A 19,343-nucleotide genomic window follows, 5' to 3' on the forward strand; every position below is an offset into this window, starting at 1 on the left:
TAAATCTTACGTTTAAATAATAGCGCTGTAGATGTAAGATCTAACTTCTAAATTGACTTGTTCTAAGCTAAACTGAGTGAAAATTTCTGACTATATTTCCATGAGTTCATGCTATTTTACGCTCTTGTTTCACATAAAAATGCTTTATATTTGATTCTTGATGCAGATTGCCAAGTGCATAATTTTAGACATTGAAGAAATTATTATAGTTCTTACTAGTGAAGGTTAAAACTTTAAGACCTTCACAAAATACCACCCCAACCCCTCTTCCTCCAATATTTACTTCCTATCAATGGTGTATTACTTCAGTCAGATTCATTTTTATTACACTGGGGCAAATAAATAGCATTATGATATCAATTCTGAGAATTTCTAATATAATAAAAGTTCTTGATACAGTTTTAATTGTTCATTTGGTTTCCTGAGGATGGTTTAGATGGGTGGGAGTAATGGAAACAGAAGTTCATCTTTACCCTTAAGCTTTTGTTTCTTTGTGTAGCCGTAGTTAGTACTTTACAAATTGACAAACTCACCTGGTTTTATGTCTAAATTATAGACTTTGAATGTACTTGGGGTAGTATTCCTAATTTTCTACAGATATTTTCTGCATAGGATATTTTAACCTATATAAAATTATATTTCTTCAATGACGTTTCATTCCTTTTAGGCTATAAATAGTATTAAGATATTAGTACTCTTTCTGTAGGAACTGATGTGTTGGCGGAAGTGAAATACAGCACTATTGATGTTTTAAGACAGTAATTTAGTACTTATCAAACTATTTCAATGGTTATTCTTTGTCATGTCTAGAGTCAATCAGTGACTTTTGTATTCTGGTTTCATGTTTTTTCCTGGTACACTGAGAAGCCACAGATAGAAATATAGGTATACAAGGGGCGCCTGGGTGGCACAGTGGTTGGGGGTCTGCCTTTGGCTCAGGGCGTGATCCTGGTGTTATGGGATCGAGCCCCACATCAGGCTCCTCTGTTATGAGCCTGCTTCTTCCTCTCCCACTCCCCCCTGCTTGTGTTCCCTCTCTCGCTGGCTGTCTCTATCTCTGTCAAATAAATAAAATCTTTAAAAAAAAAAAAAAGAAATATAGATATACAAGAAAATAATAGTTTGTATATTGCTAGCACTGTGAGTACATTTATCTCAAGACTGTCAGTCTTTTAAAATTATTGAAATAATATGTTTGTAACTCACAAAATTGGAATCAGTAACAGCTTTTAAAAAATTATGTTTCACCCTATAGATATTCATTGAAGGATTTTATTCCTTTAAGGTCTTCTTTTCAATGTTTAGGAAGGTGCTTTTAGTTTTTAAGACTGCTTATTTATCTCTCTTATACACACACACACACACACACACACACACACAGATAAAACAATGCTTAGAAGAATGTATAATTTGTTTACTTTTTCAAAATATCTAAGAGAGTTTCATTTAGGTTTTATTTTTAGTGGAAATGGCGGTGTTTTCAATTTATGCCTGTTAACATCTTTAGAGAAGAGAAGCTATAAATCACTTAATATCCAATATATAATAATTTTATCAACCATTTTACAAAAAGGTATTATTCTATATTGTCTTACTCAATTAAACAGTATTATTGCTGTCTCCCTTCTACAATGGAAATAATATTAAAATGTTCATAAGTTAAAATACTGGGGCCAAAGCTGTACAATTTAATGTATCATTCATATATATAAGAAATAATTCATCCAGTACTCTAAGCATTCACTTTATTATTTGATAACATGAGAATAATAAAACTAGAGTGTTTTCAGTATTTCCTTTCCATGTATTTGCAAGCATGATAATTTAAAATCAGTCTGTATTGTAAAATTTTTTTCTTTTATCATTTCAGTGACATTTTCTAAGGTTTTAGGAATAGTAATTAAGCTAGCAATGTTGGTTTTGAATATAATATTAAGATCTTATTTCTAGGGGAAAAGAAATTATTTTTGGTGTAAGTCTGCTAAAAAATGTTTATCAGTTTATGATTAGTGTAGGAATAGCTGGACTAAGATTTATATACAACTTATATACAACTGATCAGTTTGCAAAACAAGTAAACAGGGAATCTATTTAATTTCCCCCATATTTTGAGTAGGTGAGTGTAAAATTTGATAGGTAAATAGCTAGCCTGTTATCTTTCCAGAAAATTATTCTTAAAGATGCTCTCTTAATTGATAAGAATAGCACAATGCATCATACGTACTACTTTTGCCAGAGCCAAATAATTAGATATCACAGTTTAAAAAAATGTATCAGAATAGGCAGTGCTCATGTTTTTCTTTTCATTCTCACAGATGAGAATACTGTCATACTGTTAATCCATTAACTGCCTTGTGAGCTTTACTACAGTTATGGTTTCTTATCAGACACTGCATCTTTTAAAGAATTTTTTTTTAGATTTGTATATACTGTTCCTGTGGCTTAAGCCTAGCTCTGTCATCTTCCCTCCCTTTTCTTCACATTTTTTCTCTTACCCTGAATTCATCATGTTTCTCTATAACTTAAGTATATCTCTTATTTATTATGTTAGTTTCCATTCATTTTGCCCTTGATCTCTCCTCCTATTTCCCTTCATCTGTATCTGTAGTTTCCCATTTTTTAAAAAATCAAGTAACCTCTTAATCTTCTGGAAATTACATATGTTGGAAAAATAAACAAGCCAATTTACATACAAAATTCCTCAACCCCAGTTGTTGCTACCTACTTTATATCTCATATTGTCTCCCATGAGCTACTCAGTTTTGCTCCTAACCTACCTTCTGATTCTAAACACGTGCCAGGTTTGGTTAGATTTCCTGTTCCCACTTTGTTTACATGAATTTCCACTTCATTTTCTCAGAAGGACTAAAGAAAAAGTAAAACTGCATGTTTTATGCATATATAGTTCATATGTGATATATATTATTCACATATACTTTATATATATACATAATGTACATATGTACTACTTAAGTGTATATCAGTATATATACTTACCTATATACTATACTTAGATAATCTATACATATCTACATATAATACAAACATACTTAAGTAGTGTATGTGTAGTATTACATGCAGTGGTATTAGAGAGACTATTAGAAAAAAATGATATCTTGTATGAAGTTGAATTTGTATTTTGAAAATTGCAGAAATAATTGAAAAAATCATATGTATTTATTGCATGCAAAATTTCGTATTTGGTTATTCTTTCGTAGAGTATTTTCTGGTATTTGTTTCTCTCTGTTATCCAACATAATTGTGATCCACTGGTCCCTGTAATTAGTATTCATTTTTGGAATAAATAATAATTCAATATTATCTTTAAAGTAAATGGTACTTTTAAACAAAGACATATATGATATTCTTTAGCAAAGTAGAAATAGTAGTTCTCTATAAATATCATATATTTATGTATATGATACACATTTATATAGATTAAAATGTTTTTATATGTTCCAGACAACACTGAAGCTCTCTCTTTCATTTCCCTTATCACCTTAAAAAAATATTTAAAAGCTTTGAATAGCTCTTTAGCTCTACTCATATTTTACAGAAATAATTTCATCTATTAAGCTTATTAAGGGGTTATTTTAAGATTGAGTTTATGGAATGTCATATGTGTATCTTGGAATAAGCTGATTACTGTTGTAAGATTTTCTTTAGGGGGCACCTGAGTGGCTCAGTCAGTTAAGCTTCTGACTCTTGATTACAGCTCAGGTCATGATCTTAGGGTTGTGAGATCAAGCCCCATGTTGGGCTCCATTCCCAGCACAGAGTCTGCTTGAGATTCTCTCTCCCTCCCCCCTCCCTTGTGTGCTTGTTCTCTCTCTATATATCTCTCTCAAATAAATGAATAAGTCTTTAAAAGATTTTAGGGGTGCCTGGGTGGCTCAGTTGATTAAACGTCTGCCTTCAGCTCTGGTCATGATTTCAGGGTCCTGGAATCGAGCCCCAAGTCGGGCTCCCTGCTCAGCGGGGAACCTACTTCTCCCTCTCCCTCTTCAGCTCCCCTTGCATTTTCTCTCTCACTCTCTCTCTGTCAAATAAATAAAGTCTTTATTTATTAGAACAAAAAAGAAAGGTTATATACATTGGTCACGTGAAAGTATTTTTCAGATAGTTTTAAAGTGGCTCAGAGAAATAAAATAAATATCTAATCAAAAAAGGGTCTCTTCAGATTTTAAAAATCATCTCATTACTGTGAGAAATGGATAACATGTCTTAAAGCTCTCAATCTGAGGTATTTTTAATTGACCCTAATTCCAAATCGACATATTTGTTTCAGAATTTCAGTTAATTAAAAAAATTTGTTCTAGGGGTGCCTGGGTGACTCAGTTGGTTAAGCATCTGCCTTTGGCTTAGGTGATGATCTCAGAGTCCTGGGATCAAGCCCTGCATCAGGCTCCCTGCTCAGTAGGGAGTCTGCTTCTCCTTCTGCTCTTCACCCACTCATTCTCTTTCTCTCAAATAAATAAATAAAATCTTTTTTTGTTCTGTCTAATGCAACCAGTTTTTCTGATGAGATACTGGTTGTAATTACTTGGTAAATTACGTTTGGGTATAGATTATCCTCAGAATCTATAAGAATACATTTTGTTTTTCTGGACTCATTAATAATACATATATCACTATTATAGCGTTCTTATGCTAGCTTAAGGAATAAAGTAAAAATAATTTAAAATACTGTCAGTACTATATTAAATCTCATTTGCATTAAAGAGGGTTATGGGAATGTGAAGTTAATGTGTTGACTTCAGCTTGGGAAATATGAAAAAATTTAAAGTGAAAATTAAAATACTGATTGTGTATAGCTTGGTTTTTAGATTTTGTTTCTAAAAATGGAATCCTTCACTCCTCTTCTATAGGCTATTCACTCTGTTGCTTGGCATCATGAGGGAAAACAATTTATTTGCAGTCATTCAGATGGCACCTTGACTATATGGAATGTGAGGTCCCCAGCTAAGCCTATACAGACGATCACACCACATGGTAAGAATGTATTCCTTTTGAACACTACCCAAATTGTGATGTACAATAAACTGCTTTGAGTTTGCATTTGGATTTATTTGTTTTTGAGGATAAGAATGAGTTTTCTTTCATTTTGAGGAAATTAAAAATATCTATACATATAGAAATAAAATGTAACAACCAGGTAATAAAATCTCAAATTAACTATATTTACAATTGAAATTTAAATTTGAACTTTGAGAAAATGAATGATATATTCTGAATATTGCTTGTCTAGTAGTCCAGAAAGTAAGTAATTTTGTGAATGATACAGGACTTGTCATCTTAAAGTTATCAATTGCAAGTTGCTAATACACACACACGTATAACAGCATGCGGCAACACTTTGAACTCTACAGAAGGTGATTTTATGCATTGAAGTATTATGTCAGGAGTGCCCAAGATTACCTCAGGTTTAATGATTTATTAGTAAGACTTAAAGGATTCAGCAAAAGGATGAAGAGCAAAATCAGCAAAGGAAAAATGTACATAGGATGAAGTCTGGAGGAAGCCAGACTCAAGCTTCCAATGGTCCTTTCCCAATAGAGTGACACAAGACATGCTTACTTCCTCTAGCAATGAGTTATTGCCAGATGTGTGAAATGTTGTCTATTGTGGAAGCTCATTTGAGACCAGGAGCCCAGAGTTTTTATTGGAATCAGTCCATAGGCACTATCTACTTGTAGCATACACCAAAATTTCAGATGTCCGGAAGGAAATCAGGGATTCATCATGAATTGTTTTGTTCATACAAACAGTTTAGGCACAGTGTGCCACCCTTATCAGTCTGGGAATGGTGGAAACCATCTTGAAAGCTAGTTACCAGATGCCAACCAAGAGCTAACCTTGCAAGCCAACCTTTCTAGGGATAGCAGTCTCAAGCTTGCTTGTTCTTTTCTACGCAAGAGCTATTTATAAAACCTCTTAAGTTTTATTAGGGTGTTTATGAACAGATTATGAAGGCCTTCCTTGAGTTTTAGATGAAGTTTAGGAATTTGCATTTCTTTATTAATCTGCATTCTCCAAAAACCCTAAGAGACTCTTAACCAGTGGATTTAGGGAGATTAAAGGAACTGTTCTTTACATTGGTAGTCTATTGAAGAATATCCTTGGTATTGCTAATATTTCATTGTTTGCTTTAAAATTATCAGTGCCCACTTTAAAAAAGTATTGGTCCATTCTGAATTATTGCAATGTAGAAATTAAATAGTAAAATTAAAGATTTATCTATCTGTGGCAGGATGGGTTTTTAGAGTTGTTTTTTAGAAAAAATAGTAATTCATAAATTGTGGTATACTTTACCATTGCTTTGTAGTAGTAGTCATCTGGAAAAGCCCTTATTTTAAATTCGCTATGGGTCTATTTATGAATGCATCCAGAGGATAGATAGCCCTTATGATTGAGGTTTCAGTTTTTCTTAATATACTTTCATTCTTTATTCTTTTTCATTCTTTCATCCTTGGCGATACACCTGAGAATTACCATAAATTTTAGAATTTCCTAAGACCTCTAGAACCTAAGAATCCTGAAAACCAAAAAAGTAGATGATTGGTCTTAAAAACTTTCATTTCAAATTCAGAGAAAATGAACCTAGTATCAAAGGCAGTAGAGATATACAACATTGGCTTTGCAGTTTTAAGTCTATCTAAATTTTTATCTATTTTTATAAGAATGGTACTTTTTTTTTCTTTTGAATCACTTGAGAGAAAATTGCTGACATATTGCTCACTCACCCGAAAATATTCCAATATCTATTTTTTACAAACAAGAACATTATCCTGTATCACCAAGTTTTGCCTCATATCAAAAGGGTCTATACGCAGATTACATTTAATTGTCCTGTTTGAAACTGAAACAGTTCTTGAGCCTTTTCTTAATTTTTATAACTGACAAATTTTGAATATTCTAGGTCAGTTATTTCATAGAATGTGCCTGCATTTGGTTTTGTCTGATGTTTTTTCATGCTTAGATTCAGGTTTGGAATATCTTAAAACAATTGATGCATTCTTTTTGCTGCCTCTCAAGTGGAACTTGTGCTTGATTTGTCCAAATTGATGGTGTCTTATACCTTGATCCCTTGCTTAAACTTCTGTCTGTTAGATCTATTGCAGTGTTCTTTTTCCTTTGAAATTAATAACTATTTTTGATTTCTATTTATAATCAATAAATAGTTGGATTTGAAGGAAGTACTTTGAGACTCTATCAACATACTGTTCCTCCTCAAACTTTTATCCTCAGGTTTTAGCACCTGTTGTTGTTTCTTGGCTGGGTAACTTTTATTATGGTAATTGTCAAATGGTATCTTCTCTATTTAATCTTGATCCCTTTTTATATTATCAAAAACTTAGATCTTTGGGAACAAACTTTGAGAAGTGGTATAAGTGAGTTTCTACAGAGTTTATTGTATCTTAGCAAAAGAGGGTCACTAGCTAAAATTACTTTTAAACAAACAAAGAATATTTGATTTAGTATGTTTTTTTTTTTCTAAGTTAGAATCCAAACAAAATGTAAATAAGTTTTTTCTGTGGCAGGTGTTAAGTAGGATGGCATTTATTGCATATTATAGCAGTCTAAAAATGTAGATGATCAGATGTACTCTTTATTTATAAAATATGAATTATTTTTGATAGTAGTAATGTTTACTGCTTATTTTTAGCGGTAGGTAACCTACCAGAGTTAAATTTATGTTGATAGCTGATTTCAGTGACAAAACTAAGTGCATTTTTACACATTAAAGTACAAAAATGTGTTTTTCGTGCCATGACAAGGTGTCATATATTCCATATATAACCAGACTTATGGTATATAATTTTGGTATACTAAATGTCTGCTTTGATGGATTGAAGTTTGTATTCTCATTACTATCTTCTGTTGTGGCCTCTTGCTTTTACTTTTTGGCAGTTATGGTAAATTACTTTAAATATACTAGACTTAAAATTTTTTCCATTTTGGGTTTTTTTCTTATTTAAACCCATTTAATGGTTGTTTGAGTATCTTCTTAAAAAAACTTTGTATTACCTCGATAGCTAGGAACTGATAGTACTTTAAGACTCCTACCAGTACTTCATTATGTGATGTTCAGTGTTAAGAATAATTTAAGATGTCCTTGAATAATCTGTTCGGAAAACATAATGTGACATCAGCCTAACATGGGGGTTTAAAACCAGAAGACTTGCGGTCAAGTCCTGGTTCCATAGTATCTGGGTCTGTGACCTTTGGGAAGTCAGTTAACTTTTCCGAACTTCAGCCTTCTCATCTATAAATGGAGATAATAGTTAAATTTAGTCTTCTCATGTGGTTGTTGTAGAGATTATTTTTATTTATTCAACAAATATTGGATCTACCATGTAACAGGCACTGTTCTACATCCTGGATGAAATAAGCAAAATGTAAGTGGAAGTACCTGAAAATTGTGATGTGCTATACGTATGTTGATCATAATAAATATAAATCTGAGTATGTTATTTATTTGGTAGGGTACAACCAAAAGATTGTTAGTGTTATATATTTCAGATATGAATTTTTTGTGTTATTAATGAGCTTTTCGGTGAAAAGCCACGTTATAGTCAAAGATTTGGAAATCCTGAATTAAAGTGGATCATATTCTTCAGTGTAAGACTTCTTAACTTTTAATGTGTACTATGAATTTCTAAGAGGGAGGATATATATACATATATGTATACATACATATATAAATATTATTTATACTGTTTTATATATACATTTATTTTGTGTGGCTTTTCACCAATTTATTTGACTTTAATGTCTTTTATTCAGAAAACATTTTGTGATTCTCTAGTCCTCTATGAAATACACTTTGAGGAATGATGGCCTTGAACTGTAATTGAATCATAAGACAGTTCTCCAGATTTGTTAGCTGTGTTCAGTTTATCCTTGGATAACATCTTTCATTGCTTAAGTTGTTTGACAGCAAACTCTTATTCTGAGGGGCAGAGTAGTTATCTAGATACTGATGATAAAATAGCCAGCAAAGGAAATGATTTGATTCATTTAAGATAATTTTTTGATATTATATTGGATAATTTTACAATGCATATAAAATTGGTTGATAGTTATATTTTCTCAGAAAGTTTTTGTGTGTCTGAAATACTTAACAGATGATTTTTTTTTTTTACTAGCTCAAATAGTGATACCTCCCTTTAATCTGGGTTTTATGACTATCAGAGAGCATTTCCCTGGCAGTGAGACAACCCGGAATGTAACTAGCTTTGCTATGTGTAGAACTACTTTATGGAGATAATTACCGTACTCTGGGACTTTAGTTTCATCATCTGTAAAATGTCAGGATTGAACAAGGTGATTTTTAAGGTATAAAGTTTTGTGAACATGTAGAAATTAAGCAGGATCTGTTCCATCTATTGACTGCAAAGTCATTTCATCTTGGTGGGCCGCAAATTTTGTATTTCTGTGTGGTAAGCCTAGGGCTGAGTTCTGCTTCTCTCTTTTTGACCCGTTTCTCTCCTCTGACAAACAAACTTCCATAATTTAGGAGGGAAGAGCTTGATAGTCCTGGCATGGGTCATGCATTTACCCTGAAGCAATCATCATGGTTCAGCGATTTGCTGGCTCAGGGCACCACAGGATCTCCCCTGTAACCCTGGGTATGTGTGTGTAAGAGTGAGATTTTTCTGATTGTCGTCTTCATCAGCATCAGATGATTCAAGGAAATGGAGTGAAAGATGGTCAAAATCAATAGGTGTCCATTGTAGGAAATGCCAGTTTAAAATTTAGTTTCTGGAGCTTATTCATCAGTATGATCAATCTACTTATTAAGGAATAAACCAAGATTGGGGAACTTTAACTCTATTAAAGTGTCACTGAAGAAAAAAATTTACGTAAGTAAAAGTCAGTGTAATATTTTACGGATGTGACATACAAAAATTTCTCTTAACCTACTTTTAAGATTCACCTGAGCATAAAACATTCAATAAATAATAAAACCATACTGCAGTTCTTTATATAGTTCATTACAAAGTTTTCCTCAGTTTATGAATTTGAAAGGACTTATCAGACTCTACAGAACATACGCAAAGAAAACTTTTATTTAAAGACAAAGGATGTCCTGCAGCAGGAGAAACACAATACAGATAAGCATTCTGAGAGGCATCCCACATGCAGGCTCCCACAGGCACATGTATACAAGGATTGTGCCGAGTATTCAGCTCCAAACACCAAGATCTAGCTTCCGAGGAACTCAGTTTACCGTTTCAGTGATCAAGCCCATCTTGTCATGCCAAGTAAGCCAGTTGCCAACCATCAGTAAAACTGTTATACTCGGGGTCACTGGGGGAGTTTGGGAGTTTGGCATCTTGAACAAGCATATCATAAATCCCACTGCCCTTGGCCAAGGGTCAAAAACCAGGTGTCCAGGTGTGTCTAGTCCAGCTGTAAATTAACTCTGTATTTGTACTTACTAAAGAAAGAACACTCTCCTCATTTTGGAGTAGTATTATTAACAATGTCATTCTCCAGTTTGTCACTTATTTTCTGGAATAGAACTGTTCAATAGAAATATAATGCAAACTGCATATGTAATTATAAATTTGCTAATAGCTCTATGAATAGCAGTTTCAAAAGGTAAAATTAGTTTTAATGTGTAATTCAAAATATCGTTTAAACATGCAGTCAACTTACAAACTTGATATATTTCACATCCTTTTTTTGCACTCTTTGAAACCTACTGTGTACTTTATACTTATGCCACATCTTGGACCAGACACATTTTAAGTGCTCTATAGCCATGTGTGAGTGGTGGCTACCTACTGGATAGCCAGCTCTAGGCTGAAAACGTAATCGCTGTGTAACAACTCTATCAGTTAGAAAGTGTGTTCTACATTCTAAATATCAAAATCAAAAACAAAGGAAACACTTGTTTTTGTCAGTGATCCTCACTCATTTTTGATGCATCTTCATTCATTCATTCATTCATTCATTCAATAGACATTTATTGATCACTCCCTATGTACGAGAGATTAAATACTGGAAGTATATTTCCCTTGAAGAACTCAGAATCCAGTGAATGAAAATGATCTATTAATGGATTACTAAAATACATATTATAAGTGCTGATAAAGCATACAGGATATACTATGGAAACAGACTTAGTATGTTTTTGGATGAAGGGTGTAGGAAGATTTCACAAATTCAAGTTATATGAGCTTGGTCTTAAAGGATGAGTGGGGTGTGATAAGATGGGAAAGAGCAGAGCAAGGTTATTTTAGTCAGAAGATACAGAGACATAATCAAAGGCAGGGTATTCTTGGAAAACTGCTACAAGTTTAATATGGCCAGAGTTTAAAATACCTTCAGTCAAGATGCAGGAAACAAAGGCAGAACTGCATATAGAGGCAAGAATATACATTGTAGCATGCTAAAGAGTTTGGACTTCGTGATGGAGACCTAAATGATTTTACAATGAGAAACATAAAATTTATATTTTGGAAATAGTACTTTGATGGTAGTATATTAGGTGAGCTGGGGGCAGAAGAGGGAGACAAATTAAGAAGCTTTTGTAAACAATAAATAATGAAGATTTCAATTGTGACAGCAAATGGGAAGAAATGGACATACATGAATACAATTCTGGAATTTAATCAAGAGGACTGAGGCCATTTTTGTGACTGGGTGGTTTCAGGAATGGGAAGCAGGGCATAGTAAAAGATAAAAAATCAGATGTGACTTGGAGGTATGTATGATTTATTAAGTTGTTTTATAATTAACCAGGTCTTTTCAACGACTTATCAAGGTAGTTCACAGGTATTTAAACAAGCACCAGTTGAATAAGCACAGGTTTTGCTGCTCAGGTGACAGCAAGTAAGAAGTAAAATGACATCTAGTGGTGAAATCAACTGATCTTCTAAACATCCTTTAATTTACATGTGCTTCATAAAAATCTTAGCAAGTGCCTTATTACTTATTTTAATTTAGAAAATGGTTTGTCTAGGATTACAGAGGAATAAATTTGCCTTTCTGGAATGTAAGCAATAGTTGGTGACATAATTTTAAAAATCTGAGTTGAAAAAAAATCAGATTATGCAATCAAAAGGACTCATTAATTTCCAAGCAAGACTCTTGAAGACAAGATCACTGTAAAAACTGCAACATTTTTGATTTACAGAGATAATAAAACTACTCTGTTAGCATCCTTGTAGGGGGTGGGAAAAAATTTTACTTACAAAGAAAAATCAGACTGGCTTTAAACTTTAAGTTTAAATACTGGACATGGGAGAGAAACATAGAAGACTATTGAGCAAGACAAAAGCTAAGAATTTTGTACCTAGCCAGGTTTTATGTGTGATATATAAGCTCAAACTTGTAAAGATTCAGTAGATATACTACCCATTGCCCTTTAAAAATTGTTCTAGCCACTGAAAGATTGTGGTAAATATTGGAGTAAGTTAAATTGAGTTATAACTGAATAATTGTTTACTTCATGAAGCAAAATGTATACAAAAAATGACTTGTGAAAATAAATGTAAAATTTGTGTCTGTAATCTCAGGTTATATCAGTCTGGCATTCCCATTAGAGCTTTGGGTGGTAGAAGGAGAATAAAAGCCTGATGCTGGCCTTCAGAGCAAACATTTAAATTCTTTACTGAAAGCTCACATATTTCTGAACAGATTGAAATAGTGGTTGAAATTCTATGTTTCTTGTACAGTGTGAGGGACTACTTTTCAGATTTAGGTCTCTTTTTTCCCTGCCTTTCTTTTTTTCTCAATTTCCTTCCCCCTGCTCCCCGCCAACAAACCAGTCTTCTCTCCCAGCAGTGCAGCAGTCCAGCAGTCCTCTCCAGTCCTTTGGTTTGGTGTTCGACTTAAACTCTATCACTGGCCACTGGATTTTTGTAAATTAGGATGCCAATTTAATTAGAGGTTCAAGTTTCATTGCACTGTCATTTCGTACAAAATGGGGGAAGAGATGATCCCCTGGGTTCTTGAGGCAGGATTAGATGCTCTAAGATCAGTTGACAGGGGTGTATTTATAAAAATTTAATGTAATAAATTTGAAAATACTGTATCAGTGGGGAAAGCAGTGATGGTTCAACAAATAGCATACCTCTGTCACAGCTCTTCAGATTGTACGTTTTAAATAAGTGCACGTTATTGTCTGGCAGTCATAGCTCAATAGAACTATAAAAATAGCTTTGAAATTATTAGAGGAAAAATACCTTCCCTATGCCAAAATATACTTCAGAAAATAATTAAATGTAATAAGTGAAACTATAAAGCAATTTTAAGAAATTGCAAAAAAAAAAAATGATTTTGATGTGGGAAAGAACTTCCCAATAAGTGTGAAAACAAGGAGGGGAATGACAAAAAAGGGCTGATAGCTTTTTTTCATACAAATACATACATATTATTCATAAATGGAATCATATCTTACCGGTCCCTTCTCCCTCAGCCTTCCCCCACGTTAGCAGCCCAGTGACCAGGTACACTATGTCAAAAATCTTACAGGTGTTCTTCAAAAATATATTTCTAAAATTATATAAGTACACACATATGTAAATATGAGTGGTTTTGCCATTGTTGTGCGTAAAATGGAATTATATTAATCTTTTTTGTATGTTTTCTTAATCCACTCTACTTGAGGAAAGTCCCTTCATGTCATCTGGCTTAGCTCTAATTCCTTCATTTTCATGGCTGTGTAATAGCCAGTTTTGTTCCCAGTTTTTCACAAAGTGTTCAGCCATTCCAACATAATGAGCATTCACTTTATTTTCAGTTATTGATCACTACAAGTTATGCTGTCATTACCGTCTTGTACATATTTGATAGGCATTGGTCCTTTTGTTTCTATGGAATAAATGCTTAGGAGTGGAATTGCTCTTCCTAAGAATTAGAGTTTTAAGTATTTCTATTTTTAATTAATATTCGCAGACTGCCTTCCAAAGAGACCGTATCCTTTGCACATTTCTTTCAGTCATGTATGAGGACCTCTTTGACAGCGATCCCTCCAGCAGTAGATGTTGCAGCCCATTTCACTTTCTGTATTTTGCTTTTTTTTTTTTTTTTAAACTTCCTCTTTTCTCAAGGTTTCAAAGTCGACCAGAGAGGAATGACTGGGGCTTTCTTTTTTCTCAGGTATTTTCTGGGCATGCACATGACCTTGCACATGTGTGCAACCTTGGAGTGTGTTCAGTTTTTCAGGATTGTCTTTTAATTCTTGCCCAGGCTTTTATTTGACTCACCTGAAACCACAGCCTTAGGCAGCTGTGACACTGCCAGCAGATTGCTATTATTTCTGTGATGCCCTGCAAGTGTAAGGCCTTCTGTCCCTCTGAGCTGATGTCTGTGTCAAATGAAGTTGCCCAACACCCTGGGAACAGAGGTTTCCAGGGAGCTGCTTTGGGACAAAATACTGATTCTGGTCTAGGGAAGCTGGTTTTAACAGAATTGCAAAAAAAATGTCAGCCCTCTTCGTTGGCTGATACTATTGCATTTTCATGTCTGCCTAGCCACCTAGCTGGGGAATGAGGAGGATGGGACTAACACTTATCAGACTGTTCTAGTCCTCCCTGTCTTACCGAGGTTCGTTCAGTCATTTCTATTGGGTAGACAATGTTCCACTTGTTTTGTGGCTTCAGTTTATTTCCAGAGTTCTGAAGTGGCTAACTTTAGTTGTTTTGCTAGTATTTCAGTTTTTGTGGGAGAGGTCCTTTTGGGTTTACAGAGGTACTTACTTTGCCATTCTGGAAGTCCATTTCCTTTCCTAGTTTCCTTCACTATTCATAGGTAGTCTACCATGTGAGCTCTAAGGTAATTTTTTGCAAAAGCTGTTGGAATTCTAATTATATTAAATTTATGAATTTGAGAATTGACATTTTAGGATTTTAAGTTTTCTTAACTGGAAACATTAAGACTGATGAAGACTTCATTATTTAAATGTATAGTTCTGTGCAGTTTAAAAATTTTTCTAATAATTCAGTCATAAATGGTGCTAGGAAAGATGTTTGTAACATATGATGGATGCAGTATTAATGACCTTTGAATATAAAATGTATTTTTAAATGTTAAGAAGATAACATACAAGCATAGGTAAAGCACATAAGCTATTTTTAAAAGAAGAATACAGATGACCAGAAAGTCGAAGAATATTATTAGAGATAAAAACAATACAAATTAAAATTAGATACCCTTTCCACTTAAAAACAACAAAAAAATAGCATTGTTTGGGAAGAATGTGGCAAACTGTGGTCTTACACAGCAAATGGAAGTATGAATTGGAACAACCTGTTTGGAATACAGTTTGACCCAGATATCACTTTTCCTAAGCATTAATCCTAAGGAAAAATCATTAATTTTTTACTCATTTATTAAATAGCTACTGAGCACCCACTGATATGTCAAACAATGTTCGTCACCAGGGATATATCAACAGAAAGCACATATACACTTAAAAACCTTTGCTTTCACGGAATTTACATTCTTCTTGGTGAGTCAAACAACAAACAATGAAATTTAAACAAAAGTTTATTAGGATGAGCTAGGTGTATTATGGGGGGGAAAGCTTGGAAAGAAGTATTGGGATAGGGGCATGTGTCTGGGATCTCCAGAAATAATATATTAATATTGAGAACAATTAATCTCTAAAAATGAAGATATGTTTTATTTTTCTGAGTTGTTTCTAACAATGAACATGTAGAAATAGCAGAAATCAAACTTTTTTTAAATAATAAAATTCTTTATGAGTTTCTGACATTTTATAGAGGTTGCTTTATTTTAGCAGTCTTTGGGCATTACAATGGATGGATTTTACTTTAAGAGAATAAATATAAATGAAGTTATTAGCATAGGGTTTAATTTTGCAACTGTCTCACTTGGGAGAAAAACATGATTTAGATTTGTTTTTCTCAGATCTAGCTATTTTAAAACTTGAATTCATTTAGAAAATTAAAATTCTGCTTGCTTATCTGCAATTAAGAACATTGGGAAGGCTATCAATTTCTTTTATAAGAATTTTGTCACATAAATGTCATTACTGAGTTACTCATTTACTTTTCAGCACTGAATTTCAAACAGTAAATTTACTTGATTATTTTAAATATTTTATATTAAATACTTCTTTCAAAATCATTTTAAAATGTTTCATGGTGTATTTCATTATATTTTACTTTCATTTTATATATAAACCATCAATATAAGAATTTAGAGTAACTTAGAATTTTAGAATTTAATGCAGGAAAATATATTCTAGGAAAACAATTAAAGGATGGGAAGAAGCCAGAACCATGCAAACCTATCCTCAAGGTGGAATTCAAAACGACTAGATCTGGGTAAGATTTTACTTCATTGCCAATATTCATTTTATATAATTACTCAAATAGCACTAGAGGCTATTTTATCATTGTGTTGTAAAGCCTGCTTTAGAATGGTCTAGCTTGGTCTTAAATTTTATGCATTCTTTATTTAACAAAATAACTAAAATTGGTAAGTTTAAGATAAAGTATTTCTTTGTATTCTCTTTGTCTTTAGTGGTTTTGTAACGTATCTTGGAAAATTTGAATAATCTTTCTTGTCAAATGTTATACATTCTGTTAGATTAGTCTTCAGTAACAGTGTTATTTATTCACTACTGAAAATTGTGGCATAAGCAGTGAAAAAAATATTTAAAACTTAACCGATTTATGCTGTCTGTGTTAATTATGAAAGATAGATGTATTCTTCAAAAATTGAATCTCATAAGAATATTCAGCAATTACAAAAATACATACAGTTTAACACTAAAGGAGTTTTGTCAGTTGTATTTTATATTTTTTATATGTACCAACTGTTTAAAAATATAATAAAAGAAAAAAGTTATGAATGTTTCTTTGAAAATGTCACATTTCATTAGCCCTAAAAGAAGCCTTTTATTTGTATTCTAGTTCCCTGGGAAAAGTGTGTGGTTTTGTTTACTATAGCTGTGTAAGAGAGTGAATTTACATAGTATCTAGTGCATCGGTTCCCAGATTGTGGTCCTTGGGCCAGCAGCATTAGCAGAGAACTTGTTAGAAATGCAAGTTTTCGGACTCCATCCCAGACCTTCTGAATCAGACACTCTATCTGTGGCTGGAGCCAACCAGTCTGTGTTTTAATTAGACCCATAGGAGATTCTGATGCATGGAAGTTTAGAACCACTGATGTATGTTTCTGTATACCAGTTTATGACCACTGGTTGTTATAACTGGCCCACTTCCCTTTGTAATTTGCCCTTCTTCTAATCATAATCATTTCAGCCCTATTCTCATTTGAGAAAAGACAGTAGGCTGAGGAATTGTTAAGATAGCTGTTATTTGTCCTTGATCCTCATTAATCTTCCTCTGGGATTCAGAAGATATATTGTGTTCTGAAAAGAGGTTGAATGAACTCCAAAAGGAATGACATCTGTTTAATTGACTGTGGCACCTCACTGTGTAACCTTTGGCATAGAGTTACTTAATGTCTTTGTACTTCAGTTTCCTCACTTATGACATGAATATGATAATAGGTCAGAAGGTCATTGTGATGATTTAAGTGAGACAGTCATGTATTGAAAACATTTTACAGAGTGCCTATAAGTCATTGCTCTTATTGTTTCTAGGAAACTTCCTACTACCAATTGATTTTTTTTTTTTTTTTGGCCATAATTTGAGTACGGCAAAGGAATGTAAGTAGGAAAAGCAATGACAGCAAGAAAAAAAAGGGCTTGTGGGGAACCAGGAAAAAAACCTGTTTCTAGTTTATAATGCAGCATCAAATGAATTGTCTCAACATTTAAATTAACAGTGTTTATTGTCTTCTGAATTATCCATTCATTTTAGCAACAAAGATAAAAGTCCAGGGAAGATCTTTTTTTTCTTCTCTGTGCTTTACCTATTCCTGTTTTCCATACTTATAAATGGTAATACTTATGTTTCCATTTTCTTCATGCAGCAGTATTTTTTCTTCCATAAGATCAGACATGAAAAAAAAGTCTAGCTCTTTTGCATGCATTTGTAGATACCTTTAAATAGATCGATAGAATCAGTCTCTGAGAATGATCTTCACTAGCTTTCCAATTTCTTTTTTCACCTGGGATAGGACATGCAGTAAATTAAAAGGTTCTTTTTTCATCATGGCCTCCTTCCTTGAGATAGTTCCCTAGAATTCCAGTGTGTAGCCAATGTTGAGAACTACTGCACCCCCTGTTGCATCTACAGCAGAGTCACCCTCCCTTTAAATAAACTTGTCAGCTCTCACCTTTTCCTTTTCCTAGCAAGTGTCTTGGGCAGGTGCCAGCTAAAAGGATTTAGGTTAGTAACAGAAAATGTTGGCAAATTGCCAGGTTTTATTAGCAGAGCCTTCCTCTCCTCCTCAAGATCTTTTGCATTTTCTTCTTTTTACTTAAAAATCATTCTAGGCAGAAAGATTCCCTTTCATCCTTTATAGCTTAACAATAATATCACTGCTTTGAGGATTTTTGGCCATGTTGTCTTGGTTGGGTCCCCGGTAATATAGTGTCAAAGTATGCTATGTATTTCCCTTCTAGAATTTGTGCTTGTCATTAATAGTGAAATTGTTTGTTCAATGCATGCCTTGCCCTTTAAATATTAGCTCAGTGAAAGCATGGGATATAACCTGTCTTACTTCTAATTGTCCTAGCATAGTGTTACTGCATATAAGGAAGAACATAGGCTGTTGTTTAGAAAAGTGTAGCCATGAAGAATTAGCCATTATAGGTTAACAATAACATGTAATTTAACTCTGAGGGAAAGGTAAACTCTGACAAAAAATGGAATCAAGATTTTTGTCTAACTTATTTTCTAGTAAAATAAAAGCATATATTACTAGGACAATTAGAAGTGAGAAAGATTATGTCCTAGTTTGCTCACCCCCCCTTGGTATGCACACATGTACATGCATGATATATTTAAGTTTATCTGTAAGCAAATTTGCCCGCCCAACTGTGGTGCCTGAATTTGTTTCCAGCTAGTTTAGTACATGATTTCTTTAATTTCATATGTGCACTAAGAGCTGTAGGTGGATTGCCTGTATAAGAATATGAAAAAAACACAGGGGCGCCTGGGTGGCTCAGTCAGCTGTCTGACTCTTGATTTTGGCTCAGGTCATGATTTCAGGGTTGTTAGATTGAGCCCCACGTTGGGCTCTGTGCAGGGTGATTCTCTCTCTTTCTCTCTCCCCCTCTGCCCCTCCCCAGCTGGCATGCACACATTCTCTCTCTCTCTCTCAGAAAAAAAATTTTTTTAAAAAAAGAAAAACAGACTAATAAAAACTCGGTACATTTGTGATATTCTGGTTCTGAAAATATCTAAAAGTCTATTTCAGTAACATCCACAAGCTTGCTTCCACTG

General features: G+C 33.5%; 1 protein-coding gene across 5 annotated transcripts in view; it reads left to right on the forward strand.

The window, feature by feature from the left end:
- The window catches only part of STXBP5 (syntaxin binding protein 5), a 162,272-nt gene that overhangs the window by 63,502 nt on the left and 79,427 nt on the right, over positions 1-19,343 (forward strand). For all 5 annotated transcript variants that reach the window (XM_002927613.4, XM_011235233.3, XM_002927614.4 and 2 more), the window contains exons 8-9: positions 4,869-4,992; positions 16,229-16,307. In XM_002927613.4, coding sequence (XP_002927659.1) covers positions 4,869-4,992; positions 16,229-16,307 — 203 coding nt within the window. The remainder of the gene's footprint in view (positions 1-4,868; positions 4,993-16,228; positions 16,308-19,343) is intronic.

Source organism: Ailuropoda melanoleuca, chromosome 10 (genome assembly GCF_002007445.2).
Source record: "Ailuropoda melanoleuca isolate Jingjing chromosome 10, ASM200744v2, whole genome shotgun sequence".
Taxonomy (NCBI): domain Eukaryota; kingdom Metazoa; phylum Chordata; class Mammalia; order Carnivora; family Ursidae; genus Ailuropoda; species Ailuropoda melanoleuca.